A 26,242-nucleotide genomic window follows, 5' to 3' on the forward strand; every position below is an offset into this window, starting at 1 on the left:
TTGATTTGAGTAGTTCTGAATATATTATTTTCTGGCAACAGACTTGGTTTTGTGTTGCAAATTTCTTCTATTCTGTGGCTTTTTCCTCACTATCTTCACTTTCTCTTTTCCTTCTTTTTCTCCTTCAAACATTTTTTCTTGGGGAAAATATCAGTTATACATTCAGAGGCAGGCAAATTATCATGTATTTTCATCATGTGGCTTCAACAATTGTCACCCATGGCCAATCTTGGTTCATCTATATCCTCCCCTACTTCTGTTCTTCTCTGCACACTTTATTACTTTGAAATAAATCTCAAGCATAAGAATTCATCCATGCATATCTCACTAATAGATAAGCACATGTCATTAGTAAATAAGGTCTCCTTTGAAAAATACATAGTCGCAATTCCATTATTGTACCTAAAATATCCTAGTAATCAACACTTCCTTAATTCATGATATATTGAATAAGTTTGATATATTTAGTAAGTTTAAATTTCTTCAATGTCTCAAATTTTATCCTTTTACATTTTGATAGTTTGAGCCAGAATCCAAGAAGGGTCTGTACTCTGCAATTGTTTGATACAGTTCTTAAGACTCACTCTACAGGTTTCCTCCCTCTATTCCTTTTTCTGTTCCTGCCATCTATTTAATAAACTAACTCATGTGTCAAGTTGAGTTTCCAATAGTGTGGATTCTAATCACTGCATTAAATCACCATGTGTGATTTAACATACTCCTTTGTTCCTGTATTTTCTGCAAATCGTTAGTTAGATCCAGAGGTTTGATCAGACTCTGGTTCAATTTTTGGAGGTTAGAATACGTCACAGGTGGTTTAAAGGACTTAATGCCTGGTTGTTTCTCTCTTTGTGATGCTAGCAGACACTGATGATCCCTGCCCATATCCATTATTTCACTGGGGGAGAACCTTAAAGTAGAAACCACACATTGTAATTAATTGATTATGTGACTTTACTGAATTTTGCTATTTTACCTAAAAATCTGGGAATACTTGAATGCCAAGAGAAAGGATTCTCTTTTGATCTCTTTTTTGTGAGTCTACCTGGTTACCCAGGGGATCTTATGGTTCTCTGAGAGGCACATCTATCATGGGGCTTGGGTTTGGTGAGGGAAGAATGGTATGGACTTTAGGTGTTCAGGGAGATAAAACTGGTGTTGATATAGATTTTGCAAAAGTGCTCTAAATCCAAAATATGTTAACTCCTGCTAAAGGAACAACTTTGTCCAAGTACCATCTTGAAATAAGTAGTGGCTTTAAAAAGGTCTCTTCAGGTCTCTAATCTTCAATGAGAAGCAAACAAACATCCTGAAACCCAGTTGGAACTTACTGCTTCTGACTAGGGTAGGATATCCAGTGGGTTATTATATAGACTATGTGTGACTCCTTCTGTCTGGGCATGTGAATTGTGGTTTTTTTTTTTTTTTTACAGATGCTCTTACTGTTGCTGTTCAGTCGCTAAGTTTTGTCCGACTCTTTGTGACCCCATGGACTGCAGCAAGCCAGGCTTCCCTATCCTTCACTGTCTCCTGGAGTTTGCTCAAACTCACGTCCATTGAGTTGGTGATGACAATCCAACCATCTCATCCTCAGTTGCCCCCTTCTCCTCCTGCCCTCAATCTTTCCCAGCATCAAGGTATTTTCCAATGAGTCAGCTCTTCACATCAGGTGGCCAAAGTATTGGAGCTTTAGCTTAAAATCAGTCCTTCCAATGAATATTCAGGGTTGACTTCCTTTAGGATTGACTGGTTTGACCTTCTTGCAGTCCAAGGGACTCTCAAGAGTCTTCTCTAGCACCACAATTTGAAGGCATCAATTCTTCAGCACTCAACTTTCTTTATGGTCCAACTCTCATATCCACACATGACCACTGGAAAAACCTCAGCTTTGACTATACAGACCTTTGTTGGTAAAGTCATCTCTGCTTTTTAATATGATGTCTAGATTTGTCATAGCTTTCCTTCCAAGGAACAAGCATCTTTTAATTTCATGGCTTCAGTCACCATCCTCAGTGATTTGATTTTGAAATCCAAGAAAATAAAATCTGTCATTGCTTCCACTTTTCCCCCTTCTATTTGCCATGAAGTAATAGGACCAGATGCCATAATCTTTTACTGTTAGGTAGATAAAACACAAGAGACTGCTACTGTAGAAGAATTATGTTCTTGGAGATTCATCATTTCAAATATAGATCATTTATCAGATCACCAGACAGAAACATGAGACTATGCTGTTCTAGAGAAAAAGGTAAGGCGCTGTGAATATAGAAAAGATGAACAACAACAAAAAAAACCCAGTAGGTGATTGACAGAGTTTGGTTTTGCACTTTGGAGGCAATTTGTGTGCTAGACATATGCTTCATTGTTACAGTGGAAAAACAGAAGAAAAGTTGTTAGTTTTACAGAGTTCTATTTAGAAAGACACTAAAAAGAGGGCAAGCCTTTTCAACGTATGTGTATTAGATTTCTAGTTTTATTAATGGTCTAAAAAGAAATTATAAAGCATTAAAAGACAATTTGATATTAGTAGGACTGAAAACCAGAAGTTAGGACCAAGAAAAAATATTTTAAAATCTAGAGATTCAAATTACAATTGTACTATAAAAATGGCCTCCAAATAGAAAAACATTCTCTAGAGTCACAGAAATAACCCAACTTAACCAAATGCCACAGGAATGAAAGTCCTACAAAGATAGTGACTAGGACTGCTCTGTTTAGTGCTGTCTCTAACCAAGGACACAGTAGGTGTTCAGCAAAAACATACCAAACGCACGAAGAAAATAAAAGCCTAAAATGATCAAAACCAAAAGTTCCAATTGCGAGATAAAACCTGTAAAAAAATATCATGGTAAGTTGGTTCTTGATAAACTGTCATCTGAAAAATCCTGTTCAAGCAGCTTAATAAAAGTGTTGGGTTGAAACACCCCATGACTAGAAAGTTGTAAAACAACTGGAGAAGGTCCAGAGCCAAGCCTGACTTGCTCCAGATGATAGAGAATGACAGCCAGACTTATTGTTTGCATTCCTGTCTCTGCCTTTTGGTGAGTAGTTTCCGCTCCAACCAAATCGTCTCATTTTTAATTTACTCTATTTATATGTCTAATGATTTAATATCACACCATACCAGTCTGGCCTTCAGGTGCCCTTGACACACATTTTTCTGACTGACCTTTCCATATACTATACATAAACCAGCCAGAAATCATTTATCTCCATAGAAGTATCTCAGGTGAGGATCACGGTTTTACTTCTTTCTCCAGAAGCAGCCTTTTTCACAGGCTCCGTCTGAAGGAGGCCCCCCAACCCCCCGCCACCCCATGTCTTCTGTTAGCTGTCCAGACATGGAGGCATCAGATCAGGTCTTCTAGTCATTCCTCTGCTTGCAAAGCAATCATTTACAGGCGTTTGGTGTTTGGTCTGACATCTTTTTGATGCTGAAGCTCCAGCCTTTGTCTCCATGAATCACTTGTCAGTAAAGGCTGTGGCATTCTAGGCTGGATTTCACACCTTCTGGAAGGGTTGCCTGTGATGTAAGTGATCTTAGGCTTTTTCGAAATGACCACCTCCCCCACCTCTCTATATGCCATGAGGAAACTGGAATGAGGGAGATCTGGGAATCTGATGCTTATTCAAGGCTTATTTTCATTTGTCAGTATGTATCTTGTCCCTATGTGTCTGGAGCCAGGTTTTCCTCTCTGGGTACAATACTGTCAACTTACCTCCACGGTTGTAACGTTGATGCTAAAAAAGAACCTGGATGAACTATCTCTGTACAGTATTTTGAGACCATCAGAATAAGAAGGAGAGTTTTTGAACAATAAAGGAAGAAGGGAAAAGAAGAATTCATCATTCTTTGGTAGCTTGCAGACCACTTTTTTCCCCCAGAGGGTCATTTCTTTAAAGTGCCACTTGGTGGCTATGCCCAAGTCGGCCACAGTTGTAGAGATGTGCACTGGAGAAGTACGGGGTCAGGAGTCAGCCTGGGTAGTAAGCCAGGCTTGTCCCAGCAAGGCATGGAATCGAGGAATCCTTTTCCTTATGCTCCAAACTGGCACCAGTGACCTCACAAAGTATATATGGTAAGTGAAGTGAAGTGAAGTCGCTCAGTCGTGTCCGACTCTTTACGACCCCATGGACCGTAGCCCACCAGGATCTTCGGTCCATGGGATTTTCCAGGCATAAATACTGGAGTGGGTTGGTGAAGCTGCTTTAAACCACAAAGCCTGAAACTATTTCCTTCTGAAAAATGATTATTCAAATTGCATATCCCATGGAAACTCCCTGCAATTTGAGGACTTGAACAGAGGATAAAAATGTTGGGGTGAGCTAAGCCTAAGAACATTGTTGGTGGCCTTTCTAATGCAGGACCCAATGATCAGAGCCATCCTCATGGAGCAGAGATGGGAATGTACAGAATGTGATAGAAGAATCATGCACTTTTTATTTCACCCTCTTTTGTAAGGAAAGAAGGATGTATATTGGAGAGATTCTTCTTGGTGCCTTTTAAATCTTTTGCAGTGGTTTTCCAGAACACCACTTCATGAAGACGTTGTCACACACAGATGAATGCCCTGGATGGGAAGTCAGAAGTTTCAGCTCTTAGGAAACAGTAGGTGGAAGGAGAGTTTTTCATTCAAAGAATATGGGAAAAGGGGAGGGGAAACTGATATCCCATCTAAGGCTTCTGGGTCTCACAGGGATCCTTTTCATGTTCCTAAATCAGTCCAAGGGGGGTGGGGCAGGGTGCCAAAATGGGCTCATCAGTCACTCCGTGCATCCAAGCTGGAAAACATTTAACCCTGAGATGCAAATCATTTAATCATGCTGACTCAGTGGGGACCAAAAGTTGTGAACCCTTGGGATCCAGGAATTCCCAACATGATGTGATAATGCATTTCACAGCATGAACTTCAGATCTCTAGGACCCAGGCTGGGAAAAAGATGGCAGGGAATCTACATTCTCCTAAAGTTTTATCCTTCCCTCCAAATGCATTGAAAAGGAGGGATCCCCAAGGGGAACTCCCACTTCCCACCCCCTCGACATATCTTTTTCTTTCTGTTTGCACCATTAGGTCAGGAGGTTAATGAAAATGCACTCTAAAATTATAAAGAGGATAAAGCCAGGCATGAATATTAGATTTCCACTGGAGTCTGAATATTCCATCTGCACATTTTTAAGAAAACCCCATTTGCTGCAAATCTTATAGCCTTGTCCACTTTTGCTTGGATATGTCTGAGGTGCTTAGGAATTTGGTAAACGCTAATTGCCTACCTTGGAAACAAAACTAGAAAGGCTGGTTGGTTCCTAGCTTAGACATGAGGTGTTGCAAGCTTTCTGTGTAGTTGATTAATTTGTCAGGATAATGTTGGACCAAACAAGAGTTGGGGATTGTATTTTTCATTTTCTATCATGTATTTTTCTCCTCCCCTTTTTCTTTAGCTTCTTCATCCATCTATCTTTTAATTTTTCTTTTTCTTTTACAGAATACTCTTATCCTTAAGGATGGACCTGTAAATACGCAAATTTCCTCTAGAGTCACTTAAAAATATTTACTTACTTCTTTGGGGCATCAATGCACATTAAAGGACAAAGTTCACTGCGCCAAACAGCTTACTCTTAGAAAGCTGCGCTTACAGCAGATATTATAAAATGATGCTCGACTGAAGGATGACATCTGACATTGACATCTCGATCGTGCTCACTCATTCTGAAGGAATGGCTCCAAGGAAAGTAAATTGCTGCTGAAGACAAACCAACTGGAAAAGACCCTTGTGCTTTTTTTTTCTTTCTTTTTTTGTCTCTTAAGGTTTTCACAATGGCTTCAAAGGCAACGTGAATTAATCATTTGTTTTGACCCAAGAGCGGCAGAACTTATTTTGAAGACTTAAACAGGCAACACAAATGTAAACAGAAATCTGGGACTCCCAAATGCTAAAGTTGGAAGGAGTCAGTCTGAAAACATCAATTCTACTCAGCGTTTATTTTCACTTGAAGATAGTGGAAATCATATAAATCACGGACAAAACGAGTTCTTCTTGCCTGGCAATTGTCCACATGAATCTGTTAACCTTTAAGTATAGATACAGAATTTTTTAATAGAAAGACAGGGCAATATGGCAGTTAGTTAGCAACTGATACTGTAAACTACAGGAGATACAAAGTTCTGTCATATAAATTAATTGCCATTACAAAAAGGCAACTGCTTGAGCTAAGAAGGTACAAAAACTGGTAACTTCCATAAATATAACAAGAAGCTAAGTGAAGAAATACATAACAGACTGTTTTTCCTATATGATATTCGAATATGCAAACTAAGACACCTGTGGCACTTTACATGAAAGTAGGAATATGACAGACCACGCACACCACCCTCCCACCCACCCATGTCCGTCCAAGGCCCCTCCCCTCCCCCCAAGTGGATTTCCCAAACACAGCAAATTCTAGGGTTACAAGGACAGGATGCCGCATGGAAGCAGCAAGACGGCGAGCTCTGAACTGCTAGACAAAGAAGGAGCCTTATTGACAGTTGTAAAGCATTAGGCGTCAGACAGAAACTTGTCAAAAACAGCTGTTGTTGGGTACTGATTGATAATGTTTTCATTCTGACGGCTGAGACACTGCAGACAGTCGTGGGTCTGAGAAGAAGCCCATCCCTGGCGCACACATGAACACACACACAGACAACGGGAAGTCATTTAACAGATGGCTTAGGAGCACTCAGCTACGGTATCTTAAAAAGACAACATTCTACATTTAATGAACTTGCAGAGAAAGCAATGCCTAATAATCATTTATTTTTCATAGAAGATGAGCACAACAGGACAAAATAAAAGCAGGAATTGTGCAAGTGGTCCTTGGAATAAAAGTTTTGTGCTACTCATGGGTTACATTTTAAAAATATTCCAGGATGCTGCAGACCAAATCTGAATATGAATCTTTTTTGATCCATTAAAAAAAAAAAGAAAGCTTAAAAGAAGTGTTCAATGTTTCAAAGGTAATGATTTCCTTAAAATTTATCCACAAGATCCAACCACAAAAACTGTATCTGAATGGCATATATCTTCTGGAGAATTACAAGGTATTACATCACCTTGTAATAGAATGCGAGTCTGTGGTATTTGGGATTAAGTCAATGGAAAAAAAATCCCAAACATGTTCTTATTGCTCAGGTGAAAGGAGCAGTTTTCTCTCATTTGTTCACTTTGCAGTTTAAATGGTCAAAAATCTACAAAATGTGCCAAAGTGTATTTTATCCACTGACTTCAATATCCATAGATTATTCCTGATTTAGAAAAAGTCAAAGGTGCCAAAACTTGGTAAAACTGTACATTTATCTCTGTATAATTTTATCATTTAAACTGCAAAAAACAAAAACAAAACAAAAAAACAGTTCCAAAGACTGAATCTAGGCCTTAAAATTACTTATTTGCTGCAGCCCTAGCACATTTTTAAGGGCATACTGAAACCCCTGAAAATAGAGGTTTATAACAGAAATACTGATAGACCTTTAATTACTGGATGGAGACATTGACAGACTCCATTAAACTACATTAGCACTTACTGAATGACTACACAGATGATTCTGCCTTTATTATCTTTGTCAAATTCACGCCAGCTTAAGCCCTAGCCAGTATAAACTATACTTCATTTGGCTGTTTTTAAAAAGTTTTGTCTATTATTTTAAAAATTACTTTCTCTATTTAAATCAGACATAAGATTTTTAGAAAAAGGTTTTCAGAAACATATTACACTGCAGCTTGACTTAATGTTGGGCAATTTTTCCATTAAAAAAATATTTGAGGACTTGATGAAATAGTAATCAGTGATGCATGCACTGTGCCTAAATTTCCTCTAACTCTTCTCAAAAATGGAAATAATGTCTTTGCTCTTAATAAAGAGTGGACTGAGGGAGAGGGGACTGAGGGAGACTTTAGAAGTAATAAAAAAAAAAATAATGAGGCATCTTGTCTTTAAGTTCTTTGAAGTCAACTTTACTATGGCAAGGATATTCCTTTCTGATAAGGTGATTAACTGAAGTTTTTGGTGCTTATTTTTTCCCATATGCTGTAAGGCCAGTATACAAAAAACTTAAAAATAAGATAAAGCCATAAAGAGACTTTGAAAATGATACACATATTATGGGGAATGCCAGTCATACAACACTCCACCCCAAACCCAGGGTAAATGAGCCAAGGTTCTCAGTCTCCCTGAGTCCTCTATAACGGATTGATTTCTATGAGCCACAAATTCCATCCATTTTCGCACAGAGAAGAGCCACTTAGAACAACAGAAGGAAGAGACATGAGGTGAAGATAATTAGTGGTAAACAGAGAATAAATTCTCTCTCAGTAGTGTGTACTTGATGGTAATGCCGATGATAAGTCACCTGACTTACAGAATAGTCACTTTAATAGAGAAATGAGAGTTTGAGATAACTGGAAGAAAACAGATACTGAAGCCATTACAGTCTTGATACCAAAATAAAATTAAAAGGAGAAACTAACATGATAGGTCCAAGGCCTTGTGGGAACCCATTTTCTTTACCAGTTTTCACATTCTTACAGCTTCATGGTCTTTTTCTTCTAACAAATTTATCAGCTGAGAGAAGCTGTCTTTCAGTGCCTCCATGTCATCCAGCGAGCAGGGCTGCAGAATCCAGCGTTTTCCACGTGCAAGTGGTTCAAGTTCAAAATATTTTTTGACCTTAATTGGGGGGAGGGAGAGAAACAGATTATTAATTACATCAGAGTCTTTCTCCTACTGAAATTTTGTGAGTTATGAAGTAGGGGAATTTTAAGAAGCTATGTGAACTTGATGTTCAGGACTTTTTAGAATCCCATCTGCAGCTGTGGTTATAATATGGGTTATATGTTGTGACCTGCGAGTGTTTTCTTTAGGGGTGAATGAACCGCTTGCAAGCTACCATTCCACCCATTCACTTAACAGCATGGGAGGTCTGATGAAGTCTGAGAAAGAATTATATGTACTGTGGCACAGGTCAAAAACACACAGCAGATCACCAAAAAATTGCAATTCAATCAAAGTAATTCTAGCAGAATGGCTTTCATTATATCACCTTGCTAACTCACTAAACTGGTGCCAGCCAATAATATGTACACTATCAATCACACAAGACAATTATTTTGATCAAACATACACACAACAAAAAAATATAATTTAAATAAGCCTTTGTCTCTCTCATTTAAATGTGTCTCTGGCATGTATTTCTGAGACCTGGGAAAGTGGTTTTCTAGTTAAGAGATGGAAACTGGGTGCATGTACATGCGTATATGTACTTATATATGTATACTGGGTGCATGTACATGCGTATATGTACTTATATAAGTATACACACACACATAAAGTCTCTCAGCTTTCTTTTCCTCACAGTCATGAATTTTAAGGGAGAAAAAAAATCAAGACTTTATAACTGTTATGTGGGTGTAGCACGTGCTAATGGAAAAACCTATTCGACTATGAACTGGTCACAAGTCACTCTTCGTGTGTGCGAGGTAGGATACGGACTAACAGCATACAGGATTGCCAACTCTGGACAGCAAGTAAACATCTAATAATCATGGTTTCCAGAAGTACTGATGATGTTTCTCTCAAAGGGTATGATAAAGTACAAAGTCCATGAAGCTACAGACACATATACACATGTACACACACTGTATCACACAAGAACAGGTTATTGTATTTTGGCAGCAGGGTTTCAGTTCAGTTCAGTTCAGTAGCTCAGTCGTGTCCAACTCTCCGCGACTCCATGAATCACAGCACGCCAGGCCTCCCTGTCCATCACCAACTCCCGGAGTTCACTCAAACTCATGTCCACAGAGGCGGTGATGCCATCCAGCCATCTCATTCTGTGACGCCCCCTTCTCCTCCCGCCCCCAACCTTTCCCAGCATCAGAGTCTTTTCCAGTGAGACAACCGCAGCAGGGTTTACATTATATCAAACACAGTGAGTAGCAACAACAGAAGAAGTATTATTCAAAGACATGCTTTGTCAACAAACTGAGTTAAATCCCATGTGCCACGGAGTTACTACTTGCCAAGGTGTTACCTTAATCAATGCCTTGACCCAGAAAAAAAAGGTGTTCCAATCTTATGCCACTTCCAAATGTGGTTTCATTTACTTTATCATCACAAGTACCAGACTACTGTTAACAGCAGAGATATTCCATTCAGAGTGGTATTAATACGTGTGTACATTTTTTATGTAAGAAGATATAAATAACACTAAGCTTTTATGGTACTTTAGGAATCCCAAATATGCTAACACTTTACAGTTCAAGAGTGTCCCAAAAGTCCTTCGAGAGATGTCTGCAAATTCATAATAAATACTCCTCCTAACAACAACAACAAAAAGTCCTTGAGAATGGAAGAACTCTCATTAATTCTGATTGTGAAGAGTAATGGGAAGCTCATTTACAGATCAGAAAACGGGTCCATGACTTCAGAACAATTTTTGGCCAAGTATTTTACAAATAAGAGGAATTCTCCCTTATGGAAAATGCAAGGCTCATTCTTTCCGTTTCTTTAGGGCAGTGAAAATTACTTACTTCAATGGGAATCTGACATTGCTTGTGTAAAGACCAGGACCAAGCACCCAGTTCGCCTCCTCAGGGGATGGAGGGGCTGCTGGTCAGTGGACCAAGGGGGCTGTGGGCCAGCACGGGGAGAGAAGAGCTGGCAGGAGCGACAGATGGGGGACATGGTCAAATCCACAGCCAGGAGGAGCTGGCTGCTCTAAGGAGTTTAAAATCAGAGAGGCTAGTCTCTTTGATTATGCCACCAAGAGGGCTTCAGGTTGTGTCCAGAGGGAAGTCTCTGCTTATGATGCAGCATGCTATTTGACCAACGATGCCTCCCATCAAGAGTGGAGAGTGTGTCGGATGCAAATCTGGTACAGGAAGGAAGTTGTATCCTTGTCACATTGTATAACTCCAAATCTGAAAGAACAGCATTTTAAACATTGCTAATAACTGGGAAGAGGACTAGTGGCAAGAAATTCAGTAATATTAAAGGCTAACACAGTAAGTGCATATTACTAACACTACTTCTGCCAAATGGTTCATTTAAAAATTCACAGAATTCATCCTAGTAGTGTATTAACAGGTAATTTAAAAACAATGTTAGGAATAGATGTAGATAATTACAAAATATTGTAACTTGTAATATTTGACAGTATGGATCAGATACAAAAGCACAGTAAGGATTTTAGCTACTAGGCAACTGAAAACCGCAAGGAGATCCAACCAGTCCATTCTAAGGGAGATCGATCCTGGGTGTTCATTGGAGGGACTGATGCTAAAGCTGAAACTGCAATACTTTGGCCACCTCATGCGACGAGTTGACTCACTGGAAAAGACTCTGATGCTGGGAAAGGTTGGGGGCGGGAGAAGAAGGGGACGACCGAGAATGAGATGGCTGGATGGCATCACTGACTCTGTGGACATGAGTTTGAGTGAACTCCGGGAGTTGGTGACAGACAGGGAGGCCTGGCGTGCTGTGATTCATGGGGTCACAAAGAGTCGGACAGGACTAAGCGACTGAACTGAACTGAAAATATACTCTATGATGCAGGCACATTTGGAAGATAATTAAGATGTCCAAAGGAAGTTATGTTTCAGAAGTTGTTCCTGCTGAATATTAACCTTGAGAAGGAAATGGAAGCTTTGATTACAGGATGGTCACCAGATGAAGGAGCCTACTGGTGTTAAGCCGACAAATATGGCAGGTACCTGAGATTTTCAGATCTGTAACCCAAGTGGGTATCTAATTCTCCCATATTCACTTTTAGTTCAGTTCAGTTCAGTCGCTCAGTCGTGTTCGACTCTTTGCAACCCCATGGACTGCAGCACACCAGGCCTCCCTGTCCATCACCAACTCCCAGAATTTACTCAAACTCATGTCCATTGAGTTGCTGACACCATCCAACCATCTCATCCTCTGTCGTCCCCTTCTCCTCCTGCCTTCAATCTTTCCCAGCATCAGGGTCTTTTCAAATGAGTCAGTTCTTCGCATCAGGTGGCCAAAGTATTGGAGTTTCAGGTTCAGCATCAGTCCTTACAATGAACATTCAGTACTGATTTCCTTTAGGATGGACTGGTTGGATCTCCTTGCAGTCCAAGGGACTCTCAAGAGTCTTCTCCAACACCACAGTTCAAAAGCATCAATTATTCAGATCTGTAACCTAACTGGGTACGTAATTCTCCCATATTCACTTTACTGGTATCCAAATGACTCCACACCACTCTACATTTATAATATTTAAAAAACAAGTTTGGCATTCCAATGATATTCAAGTACAGTAAGTGACTGTTTGCTGTGGGAACATAGCTTTTCACTACTCAGAGTTTTATGTACCTAAAAACAAAGAGTACAATAAAAAAGAGGGGAAGATGAAGACAATGCTCTGTCTTGAACTTTTTCTTCAGGATAAAATTTTTATTTTGTTTTCCTATATAAATCTGAAGAGCACATTTTACCACCTCCCCCCAATACTATAATAAAAATTACCTATTCACATACTCGACTTGTCCACAATCACTTTTTCTGTCTTTCTACATGCCAGAGTATGATTTTAAAGAAAGGTGCTTAAGTTTGACCAACATAAATCATATGCTTACATATTATATTTAAGGTTAAAAAAACTGCCTATGATGCAGGGATCTGTTTTTTATGATGAACATAATTTTTTAAAGGTTATTTTCTTATCACAACAAACATTTTAAAAATGACTCAAGAGAAATGAACCCAACTCTTTTTGACTACTTTATCAGCTGCTTAAATGTCATGGCTAACTGGAAACTGCTGGAATTAGGAGCTGGTGGTTGTTTCACATTGGCTTCTGGCGATGGCCCTTGGGGCAATGACATCAGAATACAGCTGCCTGGCAACTTGTGGTCATTGAGCTATTTTCGGGATGGCCACAGAGAGTGGGCATTTGTCAGTGGCCATGAATCTACCCTAGAGATAGGAAAGCAAAGCCACATAAGTTGCCAACCTATTTTAGCTATGTCATCAGGGCCCTTTCTTCCTTCATGAAACTGTGGGGTGACTTGCATTACTGCATTCCATTATCCACACACTGCATTTACTGTAAAGTCCTAATATAACAGAGACAAATCGGTACCCTCTCGTTGCTGTTAACTGTAGCAGCTGTTAAACCTTTGAGACGTTACATAGCACAGGAGACCCCCTAGTTGGGTGGGAGATGTCTTTCATGTGTCCTTGAGTCGAGAAGTAACAAAATAATTCTTTCGTACGTGACGAACCTCTAATGAGGTTATAATGATATTCACTGTTTTCCCTATCTTGCCTTTACTTCAAAACACATGTTCAAAAATTTTATTTTGGGGACTTCCCTTGTGGTCCAGTGGCTAAGACTCTGTACTCCCAGTGCAAGGGGCCTGGGTTCAATTCCTGGTCAGAAACTAGATCCCACACACTACAACTAAGAGTTGGCATGCCACAACTAAGGACCCCACGTGCCACAACAAAGATGCCATGTGCTGCAACTGAGACCTGGTGCAGTCAAACAAATCAATATTTTTTAAAAATTGTATGTTTAATTCCTGCAAACCTGTTGTGACCAAATTTCTGGAAGTCATGTAAATAGTTTCTGAACTGTAAAGATAGGCCTTTCTTTTTTAAAAACCTGCAAATCTTATTTATAATGATAAGCTGCTTGTTTTTCTTCTGTTTTTGTTATTATACCATGTAAGTAGTGCATGGTCAGAGTTGGCCTCGTTTTCCTTTAAACACTTTTGGGGAGCAGGATCTACATCCAAGGGGTTACTGTTCTCATGTTACATGGAGTTTGCTTTGTAAGCTCCGATATTTATAAACAGTACTTCATGTCTGTCAAGGTGTGACAACTTTTTAGGATATATGGGACTGTGCTGTGTACCTTAGAATGTTCCACCCCTACTCCTAGCGAATGAAATGCCATTAGTACCAACCAGTCCCTGCTATAGCTAAAAGAATACTTCCCCCTCGCATGTCCAGAATATCACCTGGTGTAGTCCTGCTCCTGCAGGTATCTCTTGCCCCTGTCTGGAGCTATTTGCTTGTTTTCCATATTTTCACCACTAGAGATAGAAGCTGGATATTTTCTTTTTTTTTTTTTATTGCTTTTATAAGCCACAGATTATTGTTATTGAAGTCACTCAGTTGTGTCCGACTCTCTGCGACCCCATGGACTGTAGCCTACAGAGCTCCTCTGTCCATTGGATTTTCCAGGCAAGAGTACTGGAGTGGGCTGCCATTTCCTTCTCCAGGGAGCTGGATGTTTTCTACCCTGCTGCTTCCCCAGATCCCCATCTACACACAATACATATTCTCTCTGCAGGAAACTAGCCGATTACACTGGACCTCCCTTAACGCTTGGGGGTGGATGTGGTAGGGTGAGGAGCTGAATAAGGAGGTTTGGAAATCTGCATCCTGAAAGCTGGCTTCCCATAGCTTCAGTCATTCAACCCCTACTTCTTGAACGAGCCTGGAGAGTGTACTCTAATGAGCTACCTGTGCCAGTGCTCCCCTTGCTAACATACAGGGTTCCACTGATTCAAGAAAATACTGTAAAACAAAACCAAAACAAAACAGCAACAGCCTGACAAGGGAACAGTCCTCGCCATTTGTGTTTTAGGATTACAAGTCCCCTCCTAATTCCTGGCTTCTTAGTGGCCATGTACAGTTTAGTGCTGTACAGTTTACTAAAGGCTTTTTCACTCAGAACACTATGATTCTATCTCAACTGAAAGTAAGAAAAGCAACTGATTCAAATAAAGAGGGATATGACTATTTAGAATAATTCTGAAATCATGTACATCAATTTGAGTAAGAAGAATCTTGGTAGATTGTTAAAAAAAAACCTTTAGGAATAAAGGCACCTTCTTTCTTCATCGTTTGTGAAGGAATCAGGACTCAACGGAGTCTAGGTTGACAACTTCACCTCCTTCCAAAATGATAGTGACAGGTCTACAGATAAGACGGACAGTAGACTACAGTGTGAGGATTGTCAACAAAATTCAGAAAGCTGGGAAAAACTGCAATTAGTGGATTTGCTGGGTAGAAGGGAAAGCTGGAGGATGATGCAAGAGAACACAACTCAGGTAACTGTGCTGAATTCAATGGATTCAATATGATTTCTTTGTCACAGCAATGTGTCCACTGCATGGTCTTTAAAAAGAACTGCATGAATAATGTTTTTTTGAGACAGGTTCATATTGATTCTTAACTCTTTGATAAAAGTATGATCTGGGGCTAAGGGATAAATTAAAAGTTTGGGATTAAAAAATACATACTACTATATATAAAATAAACAAGGACCTAGTATGTAGTACAGAGAACTATATTTGTTATTTTGTAATAACTTATAATAGAAAAGAATATGAAAAAGAATATAAATATGTATATATTAAAGGTATATATTTAATGCACACATTAAATATATATGTGTATATATATCACTTTGCCATATACCTGAAACTAACATAACATTATAAATCAACTATACTTTAATTATAGGTTTCCCTGGTGGCTCAGATGTTAAAGAATCTGCCTGCAGTGCAGGAGACCCGGGTTCAATACCTGGGTTGGGATTGTTCCCTGGAGTAGGGAATGGCACCCCACTCCAGTATTCTTGCCTGGAGAATTTCACGGACAGAGGAGCTTGGCAGGCTACAGACCATGGGATTGCAAAAGGTGGGACACAACTGAGCAACTAACACACACACACACACACACGCACATACACTCTCTCTCCAATTAAAAAAAAAGTTCTGTCTGGATGATAAATTTACCCCACGGCTCCAATTAAGAAAGGATGCAAAGAAATCCTGAATATATTATAAAATTTGTAGGACATTGTCCATGACTGTTAAAAAGGGAGTGGGACTTGACTTGGCTATAATCTTGCTCCTTACTGTAGTCACTAGAGCAGAGGCACCTACTGTATTCACATGTCACACCAGGGAAGAACCTTTGTATTTAAATATTGACTCTGTGCTTTCTCTTTCCAACTCCAGACACAAGGATGTCGAATCATACAGGTCAAGAAATTGGCCATGGTTTGGAGTATTTACACCATGGAAATCTGCAAGAGTAACAAACTAGGACTTTTTCTTTCTGGAGAATTGGTTGTTAAACTCTTACTAGCACATCACTAAGTACATGCATCTTATATGAATGTTTGCAAAGGGGTTCTCCAGCTTAGCTTTTTTTACTGCAGAAGTTCATGGAACAGGCTTCACTTGGTAACCTTCAACAAAGTCAGAGAGAACTTTGCCCATGCCATGGCTCCAGGACGGGGTCTGGAGATGAAGTGGCTGGGCATCATTAAGATTCTTTGGAGTACATTCTTGGCAGCTGGTTCAAAGAAAGGTTAGTCTAGAGAGAGCAGCACCAGCTGTTCTCCTTTTCATTGTACTGCTTGCAGGATTCTTAGAAAGGAACGAAATGTGTCATTAAAGGTAGAAATAAGTAATACAAGTAAAACCAATTTGCCACGGTCCTGAAGACATCACCACACAGAATAGATATTATTTCTTTTTACTGTAATAGGGACTAGAAAATGACAACTTGATGCTAACCAATATGACAATATTACTTTGGGGTTTATGTTTATAATGGACAATTGATTTCAAGAACACTGGGTGTAAAAAAAAAAGTGTAGTTCTGATAATATGGCTTGATTCATAAGCAAAGTGCGGCATGTCTGACCTTGGAATAATTAAAAACCAGACACATGACTGCAGGTTATGACCTGTGATTGAGCCTCACCCTTATTAGAAGTCTTCTTGCCCAGGCAGTAACCTCTACGTGTACAGAATGCTATACGTTGTGATAGTAATTATACAGAGATCCGGTATTTCACAGCACAGGAGGATTTAGCCTTCCCCAGAAGAGCCAAATAAAATGATCCCATTTGCTTTGGTAGTGAGATTTAGAAAAACATTCCTATTTGTGTTTCATTTGTTAACCTGGAATTCCAGAGCAAATTACATCTATTTTCTCTTTTTTGACATACCTGGGGGTGGAGGTGATTATTCACTTAGCCCCAAAGCTTCCTAGCAGATCATCAGTGTAAAAGGCATAGATTTAGATAGGAGTGCTTCCTGTTTTCAGGGAGCAATGAAATATACCCGGTCTCTCCATGTGTACCCTTCTCTACTCCAGTTATCCTACCCGGCCCGCTGCAGCTGGGGTGATTCCTGCACACAGGCCTTGCTCCAGCTCCCGCTTCCCACCCCAGATGCCTCCATCCACAGGTGGAGAGGATCACTTCTGAAGATGCAGGAGATGTCCTTCTGTCATCTCAAGGGGAAGCCTCAATGTTACAGAAGAAACTTTTCAAAGTGACCTTAGTCACAGTAGCCACCATTGGTTGCCTCCTCAGCACTTAGGCACTATGAATTCCCTGTAAATAAAGTTTTATTGGAACACAGTCATGCTTATTCAGTTATTTATGGCTGCTTTCATGATACAATGGCAAAGGTGAGTCATCTCCACAGAGACAGTGTGTCCTGCACAGCCTAGAAGAGTTACTATCTGGCCCTTTAGAGAAAAAAAATTGCCAAGCCCTGGCTACGGCCTCCTGCAGCTTCCTGCTCTGTCCAGCAGAGGCTCGAGGAGCGCACGGCAGGGGCCTCAGTGTGGCCTGGCTTGCCAGCCCTCCTCCTCTCCACTGTGCCTTACGCTTTAGGGGGACAGAGAAGTTGGCTTTTAAAACCTGGCCAAGAGCCACTGATAATTTCAGATGTTTTCAATTGTGGTCTAGCAGACAGAGGGTCATCTCTCAGCAAAGCACTACTTCTTTCCTCTCCGTGTTCAGTCTGGGTTTCTTTCACGTGGAGACTTCCTAAAGGCCACAGGATCTCCAGCGTGTGGGGTAACCTGTCAGTTTGAGGAATTCTGGTGTCCTTAGGATGGTTTTTAGTGCACAGAAATACCAGTTATTGTTACTTTGCAGTTTTAAAAGAGACTATACCATTTATTAAATTTATAGTATCTGAAATGTAGTTTTTGTTGAAGCTATTATAGTCAACTTAAAAATCTTAATACTCTATCTATACATTTGTTAAGTTTTAACAAATACATTCAAGAAACTTGAATTACTGTTTAGGTCCATTTCAAAACTTCATTTATAAATGTAATATTTTCAGTTTTCTCTTTCAGCATTTAGACTAAGAATCAAATATCCTGAAATAGTTAAGATTTTTTTTTCCAATAAGAATTCATAAAAATTTCTTCTATTAAATTTATATATTCAATGACTCTCAAGTTCTGGAATATTCTATTTATAAGTTTAAATTCTCATACCTCTCTACATAGGAGGCCAATTCTGATCACTTACATATTTTAAATTAAATTGTACCTGCTTTTTTTCACTTAGCATAATGCTTTCAAGGTTCACCATGCACAGCATGGATCAGTGCTTCATCCCTTTTCACAGATGAATGTTATATTATACGGATATATTGCTGCTGCTGCTGCTGCTAAGTCACTTCAGTCGTGTCCGACTCTGTGTGACCCCATAGATGGAAGCCCACCAGGCTCCCCCATCCATGGGATTTTCCAAGCACGAGTACTGGAGTGGCTTGCCATTGCCTTCTCCGATACGGATATGCTACATATTGTTTATCCAGGTTCACCAGCTGATGGACATTTGAGTTTCTTCTGCTTTTTGGCAATTATGAATTCAGTTATATGAACCATTATTTTCTCTTTAAAACAGACATTATCAATAATTATTATATAAATTAATAGGTTAAGATATTCAGACTCACTGGGGATGAAGCAGCTCCACGAGTCTAATGTGAATTTCATTTTCACCCAGATTCACTAGGATCTTCTAGTTTTACTAAGGTCACAGATTGTGGATAATTATTCTCCAGTTTTTTTCCTATGTATGAGTCAGTTCCTTGAGGGTACAGACAGTGACAAATGATTTTGTATCCTCTAATGTACCCAGTACAATGTCAGACATAAATGTACTCTGTACAATGAAACTATAATGATAAGGGCAACACCATATGTAGTATATTTCATCCCATATTAAAATGTTAGGAGAGAGACTGAATATTGGAGAGAAGTTACCACTCTTCACAATTAATTAAGCTAAGGTTTAGAAGGTGGAATTTCATGAACAGTTTCAAAACTGTAGGCCTAAGTGATTTAAACTCTATTATATACAAATGCCTGCAGGCAGCTGCAGTGAACTGTTTTGCAAACAGAAAAGTAAACAGCCTATCATGGAAAACAGAACCCAGTCCAGAAATCTCAAGACCCACAGGACACTTATGTTTTGAGCTATTCCTTTAATCTATGTCCAAATAAAGCAACTAATTTTTATCTCAGAGAATGGAAAGCATTGACATATGCAAAAAGAGAAGCATCGGTACACTTGTCTTTGCACGCAGGTGCAGGCATCGGACTTCTCAATAACATCTATAACACAGCCATTAATTGAAGAGGCAGCCAGTTTCTAACAGCTCACCATTTTCTTTTTTCTCTTCTCTCCTTCCTTTATTCCACTCTTTCAAAACAGCATTCATTTTGGATGCCAAGCACTTCTAGGATGTTACACTTGCTTCCGCATCTTCTATGTTTGGGAGAATACTTATGTTATGATTTATCTTTATTTCAAGAAGGTAAATATAAGTAGGAAAAAATCTATCTATGAAAAACTTTCTCCTGGCAAGAGAATATGGCTGTTTAGTTCTACCTATATGAATGAGAGCTAGTCAAGTATGTACTAGACAGGAAGGAGAGTTAATGAGTGAAAGCCCCAAACACATCAGAGACAGCCAATTAGCTTGTCTGAAACACAGGCTTGTAAAGCTATCAGTAACTTATAAAATGGTCTGCTACACACGAGTAAAATGTTGTTTAAATGGCTTGCTTAACTAGATGCATTCTCCATGAAATTGATTCTTTTTTTTTTTTTAACTTAATACTCATTAACTGTGTATATTGAAATGGCTGAGTGGGTGGGAGGGTGGATAGATACCCTGCTACTGTAAAGTGCATGTTGAAGATATGAATTTCATAGTTTATGAAGTTAAGAGGTATTGGGAAAAAAACAAACCTCATCCATTACCAAAAATTGTATCTGCCTCAGTAATTGAAATGGATCAGTTCAATTAGATTATTCCTCCTCTGCCTAGCTAAATACTTAGAAGGATACAGGTAGATGTGCTTGGAGGACCTTCCAATCTGAGAATTTATGCTTTTGTGTTACAGAACTGCATGCTTTTCCACCATAGCCTGTGATTTTGCAAAATGGCATGAGAGAAAGAAGACTCTGAGCCTGGTATATTTCAAATCTAACATGTGCCTCAGAGTGCACATCAAATTTCATCCCCTAAAGACTTACTTTACTAAAACATTCACAGTAACTTGATGTTACCTGACACATGAATGACAATTATTATACTATTTCACACCTCAAATGTTTTTGAAAAACACTCTTGTATAGTTTTTAGTTGGTTTCTGGCCATGCTTCATACTCAGTTTTTCCTGTTATATAAGTCTCCATGCCATAAATACACCTTGATCAATGGCTGTCTACCTGATCAGACAAGCAGGAGGACATGCTTTTATTTTTAAAGGTGCAACTTCTTACTTATTCAGTATTGGTACCCTAATGTGCTTCAATAAACCACTATCAGTTGGCCAATTCAAATGATTCTTCGACTCAACAAAATATCAGGAAAAAATATATTTATGCAATGGTTAAGACACAGAAATCTTTAAAATTTCTAGTTTATATATTCTGGTTTATTTGGTTTTTATAATGGACTTAATGTGTCCCTTACCTCAGTGTCACAGTTGTGAGGTGTAAAAAAGCAACAGCAGAAGCAACAAATCAAAATATTAATATATGGAACCCAAATAAACATGTTTAATATTGGACTTGTGGTACTATGGCAGCATGCTGCCCTAACAACAACAACATTTAGATGTTGGAGTAGATTCAAATTCTTGGGCCTTAAACAGGAGACAGACAAATATGGCAAGCCATGCATTGCTCAGCCGCCAATGGAGGGTGCCAGTGGCCCTGTCCAGATGCAGAGATATTCAAAGGATATTCCTGTCAGCAGCTTGTCCTCTGGCTCCAGCAAGGAGCCACCATGGAAACACTGGGAGGAAAAGAAAAAACAGGAAGGTGTGGAGAGATGGGGGAGAAAGGAAGAAAAAGCTGACAGCTGCCTCAATCACACATCTGAGCAAGGGGAACAGGTAACAAATGGCCTTGTAACAAACTGCCATGTTGTTAGTCACAGGGAGAGAATTTCTTTTCCTGCTGGCAATATAGTCAGGAGCCTAAGATCCTGGCAACTGAGAAACATAGCTTGGAAAGAGGCTTGCAGGCAGCCTGAGGAAAGAAAAGCTAAGTGATAATCTGTCCTGAGGAATTTTAGCCAAACAAACCCACACAGGACTAGCTGAACTCGGAATAAAGCCTGTGAAATACAAGTCTGGAGAACATTACAATCAGACATAAAGAGAACACCAGAAATGAAGGTTCAAAAAGCCATTGACTGGATTTACCACAGCATGTCAGTGTGGCCTTGGGTCCTTGTTGTCATCCCACGGCTAGTACAAACCATGAGCTCTCAACTAGGGAGAAGAGGCAAGGCGATTATTTCCTTGCCTATCCACTCCCCCAACCCAGGGAAATTAGGCAACGTCAGGGGATATCTTTGATTATCACAACTTGGCAGAGGGCAGTTGGGAAGCGGGTGAAGGGGGTACTTGCTACAGGCATCTAGTAGGTAATAGTCAGGGATACTGCCAAACATCCTAACATACATGGGACAGCTTCCCCCTCCCCCCAGCAAAGAGCTATCCACGCCAGACATCAGTAATGCTGAGGCAGAAAAACTCCAATCTGAATTGACCTTTTAAAAGCAAAAATCAAAGAAGAAAGCCCTGTTAATGATTCAATGCATGGTTTATCAACATGAACCATCAGGCTCCTTCCCTGGAATCAGGAGACTTAGCAACTGGACTGGAAAGCTCCCCATGGAGGAGCACCAAAGGTCCAAGGGACGTACTCTCTGTCCTCCTTTCTTATTCAAAGTAGAAATCACTCGATCTTGGTAGGGGACCAGTGAGAATGTCAAACTGGCCTGAAACAAGCGCTGGAAAGAAGCAGTCACATTTCTCTCACTCTCCGTATTCACTGTTTTGAGCTCTGGGGATACAAAGGTCCACAGTTCAAATCCCAGGCCTCATGGAGTTTACTCAGCAGTGGAAGAAACTGACAGATACTAAGTGAATATGTAAGTAAATAAAGTCCAGTGAAAAATAAGTGCCATTAAGAAAAAGAAAGCAGGACAGAAATAATAACATTTGCCATGTAACTGATCGAAAAGAGGGACTGATGGTATAATACGGGTTAAAAATCAAGCAGTCACAAATGAAGATAAGTATTTAGCTGGTTACAAAACAAAATTTCATATAGTTATGATCAAAACTCTCTCAATTAACCTCCACTTAATTGTCTAGGATTAGCTGACTCTTCATCACCCTAATACAAGACAAGGAATAAAGCTGTCTACACAGTCAACATCCATGCCTGGTGGATACAACACTGGAATGATGAGACTACACCCAGGATGCTCAAGACTGGGGCAGTTGATGCTCATGACTGGGGCAGACTGCTCTCTTGCACATCTGCTCATTTCTGAGTTATTCATAATTTGGCACTAAGGCAATCAGACTTGTTATTTTCATTAAGTACGTGACACGTACAGGAGACAGGGACCAAGACCATCCCCATGGAAAAGAAATGCAAAAAAGCAAAATGGCTGTCTGAGAAGGCCTTACAAATAGCTGTGAAAAGAAGAGAAGCGAAAAGCAAAGGAGAAAAGGAAAGATATAAGCATCTGAATGCAGAGTTCCAAAGAATAGCAAGGAGAGATAAGAAAGCCTTCCTCAGTGATCAATGCAAAGAAATAGAGGAAAACAACAGAATAGGAAAAACAAGAGGTCTTTTCAAGAGAATTAAAGATATCAAGGGAACATTTCATGCAAAGATGAGCTCGATAAAGGACAGAAATGGTATGGACCTAACAGAAGCAGAAGATATTAAGAAGAGGTGGCAAGAATATACAGAAGAACTGTACAAAAAAGATCTTCACGATGAAGATAATCACGATGGCGTGATCACTCACCTGGAGCCAGACATCTTGGAATGTGAAGTCAAGTGGGCCTTAGAGAGCATCACTAAGAACAAAGCTAGTGGAGGTGATGGAATTCCAGTTGAGCTATTTCAAATCCTGAAAGATGATGCTGTGAAAGTGCTGCAGTCAATATGCCAATAAATTTGGAAAACTCAGCAGTGGCCACAGGACTGGAAAAGGTCAGTCTTCATTCCAATCCCAAAGAAAGGCAATGCCAAAGAATGCTCAAACTACCGCACAATTGCACTCATCTCACACGCTAGTAAAGTCATGCTCAAAATTCTCCAAGCCAGGCTTCAGCAATATGTGAACCGTGAACTTCCAGATGTTCAAGCAGGTTTTAGAAAAGGCAGAGGCACCAGAGATCAAATAGCCAACATCCGCTGGATCATGGAGAAAGCAAGAGAAGTCCAGAAAAACATCTATTTCTGCTTCATTGACTATGCCAAAGCCTTTGACTGCGTGGATCACAATAAACTGTGGAACATTCTGAAAGACATGGGAATACCAGACCACCTGACCTGCCTCTTGAGAAACCTGTATGCAGGTCAGGAAGCAACAGTTAGAACTGGACATGGAACAACAGACTGGTTCCAAATAGGAAAAGGAGTACGTCAAGGTTGTATATTGTCATCCTGCTTATTTAACTTATATGCAGAGTACATCATGAGGAACGCTGGGCTGGAAGACGCACCAGCTGGAATTAAGATTGCTGGGAGAAATGTCAATAACCTCAGATATGCAGATGACACCACCCTTATGGCAGAAAGTGAAGAGGAACTAAAAAGCCTCTTGATGAAAGTGAAAGAGGAGAGTGAAAAGGTTGGCTTGAAGCTCAACATTCAGAAAACGAAGATCATGGCATCTGGTCCCATCACTTCATGGGAAATAGATGGGGAAACAGTGGAAACAGTGTCAGACTTTATTTTTTTGGGCTCCAAAATCACTGCTGATGCTGATTGCAGCCATGAAATTAAATGACGCTTACTCCTTGGAAGGAAAGTTATGACCAACCTAGATAGTGTATTAAAAAGCAGAGACATTACTTTGCCAACCAAGGTCCATCTAGTCAAGGCTACGGTTTTTCCCGTGGTCATGTATCGATGTGAGAGTTGGACTGTGAAGAAAGCTGATCGCCGAAGAATTGATGCTTTTGAACTGTGGTGCTGGAGAAGACTCTTGAGAGTCCCTTGGACGGTAGGGAGATCCAACCAGTCCATTGTAAAGGAGATCAATCCTGGGTGTTTATTGGAAGGACTGATGCTAAAGCTGAAACTGCAATACTTTGGCCACCTCATGCGACGAGTTGACTCACTGGAAAAGACTCTGATGCTGGGAGGGATTGTGGGTGGGAGGAGACGGGGACGACAGAGAATGAGATGGCTGGATGGCATCACCAACTTGATGGACATGAGTTTGAGTGAACTCTGGGAGTTGGTGATGGACAGGGAGGCCTGGCGTGCTGTGATTCATGGGGTCGCAAAGAGTTGGACACGACTGAGCGACTGAACTGAACTGAATCTTGTTAAAAGTGACACTAATGAGTGAAATGTGAACTTGAAAGGGGAATTTCTGTTTCTACAGAAAACTAAATGGGATGGATTCAAAGAAACCAGGAAAAAAGAGTCACTAAAAACAAACTGCTATGGAATTAGATTTAGGTAAGATAACTCTAAAGGAATGGGAGGGAATGGGGAAGACGGCTCCTCAAGTGTCTTTAACTATGGTTCCACTTTAGGGAAACAGGATTGTGTTTTATGCAGGAAATGTAATACAGAACTCTGACCAGTGGCCACATACTCACAGAAAAGGCCTTGGACCAATATCAAAAGGTCAGTACCATTTGTATGTTTTAACTCAAATTATTTAGGGGATATATTTTATTTTTTTAATGACAAGCTACTTTAACCAGTTCTTGATTACCAGTTCAGATCAGTCTGGATAAGACAGCTTCTAACTGTATATTTCAAATCACACATTTTATTCTGTCTGAATCAAAAGCCTTCTCAGAGGAGAAGTCATTAACACCCATTTCAGTCCGAGTAAAGAGTGTTGCATAAAATCATATCCACTGTCAGAATCAATATTAGAGTCTATCACCTCAAATCCTCTTGTGAAAGAAAGTACAGTATAAATAAATAAAATTAAAATACTCAAATCCATACTCACACATACCCACACCCCTGCAGTCTCCTACGGAAACAGTCTTATTTGTGAAAGCAAATTACAGTTAAAACTGGATTTCTCATTATTAAATACAATATTCTAAAAAAATAATAAACATTGAGGGTTTGGATCTAGATAGTGCAGTAAGAGGTTGTAGAGTTCATCTCCTCCCAATAACATCAAAAATATATTGATATCTGGAACAGTTCTCACTGAAAACTAACCAGAAACTGGCAGAAGGACTCTACAACTAAGGCTATAAGAGAGATGCACAGGTGACTGAGTAGGAAGGAAAGGAAAGTGATCAGGTTGTGATCTGTGCCTCTGGGAGGAAACTCAGAAGAAAGAGATTACAAGGGTGGACAATTGCCTTGGGGAGTGAACCATGTTGGGCGTCCCAGTCCACCTGGCTTTTTGGAAGACTACTGAGACCAACAGAAGGACTGTGGGAAGCCTGAACTCTACTCCTGAGGAACACATGTGGCTTGCCCTGGGGCAGGGTGGAGAGAGGTCTGCTCTAGGATGCTGGCTTTCCCATGACTCCCTTGTGGGCTGTGAGCTCCAGCATGAGCTGAGTCAACTCTGGCCCCGATTACTCCATGTCACTGAATCTGGGGTGGCCAAGACTGGAGAAAAGATTCTATCTTGGTATGCAGAGGCACCTGGGTCCAGACATATAAGGAAGAATTAACATCTATCCTCAAACTATTTCCAAAAAATTGAAGAGGATGGAACACTCACAAATTCATTCTATGAGGCCATCATTACTCTAATACCAAAAACAGAGAGACATTACAAAGAAAGAAAATTAATAGGCCAATATCTTTGATGAATATAGATGCAAAAATCTCCAAGATACAGTAACTTCTTTACA

At 39.9% G+C, this 26,242-nt stretch overlaps 1 protein-coding gene across 2 annotated transcripts in view; it reads right to left on the bottom strand.

Annotated features, from left to right (window-relative positions):
- Positions 1 to 26,242, bottom strand: part of ARL15 (ARF like GTPase 15) — a 510,715-nt gene that overhangs the window by 24,446 nt on the left and 460,027 nt on the right. The window contains exon 5 of one of the 2 annotated variants that reach the window (XM_055422057.2): positions 8,506 to 8,704. In XM_055422057.2, coding sequence (XP_055278032.1) covers positions 8,552 to 8,704 — 153 coding nt within the window. In that variant the 3' untranslated portion in view covers positions 8,506 to 8,551. Of the gene's footprint in view, positions 1 to 625; positions 8,705 to 26,242 lie in introns of those variants that run through there. The other variant, XM_055422056.2, reaches the window with a different exon arrangement.

Source organism: Moschus berezovskii, chromosome 18 (assembly GCF_049115385.1).
Source record: "Moschus berezovskii isolate FMDL1 chromosome 18, NW_MosBer_1.0, whole genome shotgun sequence".
NCBI lineage: Eukaryota > Metazoa > Chordata > Mammalia > Artiodactyla > Moschidae > Moschus > Moschus berezovskii.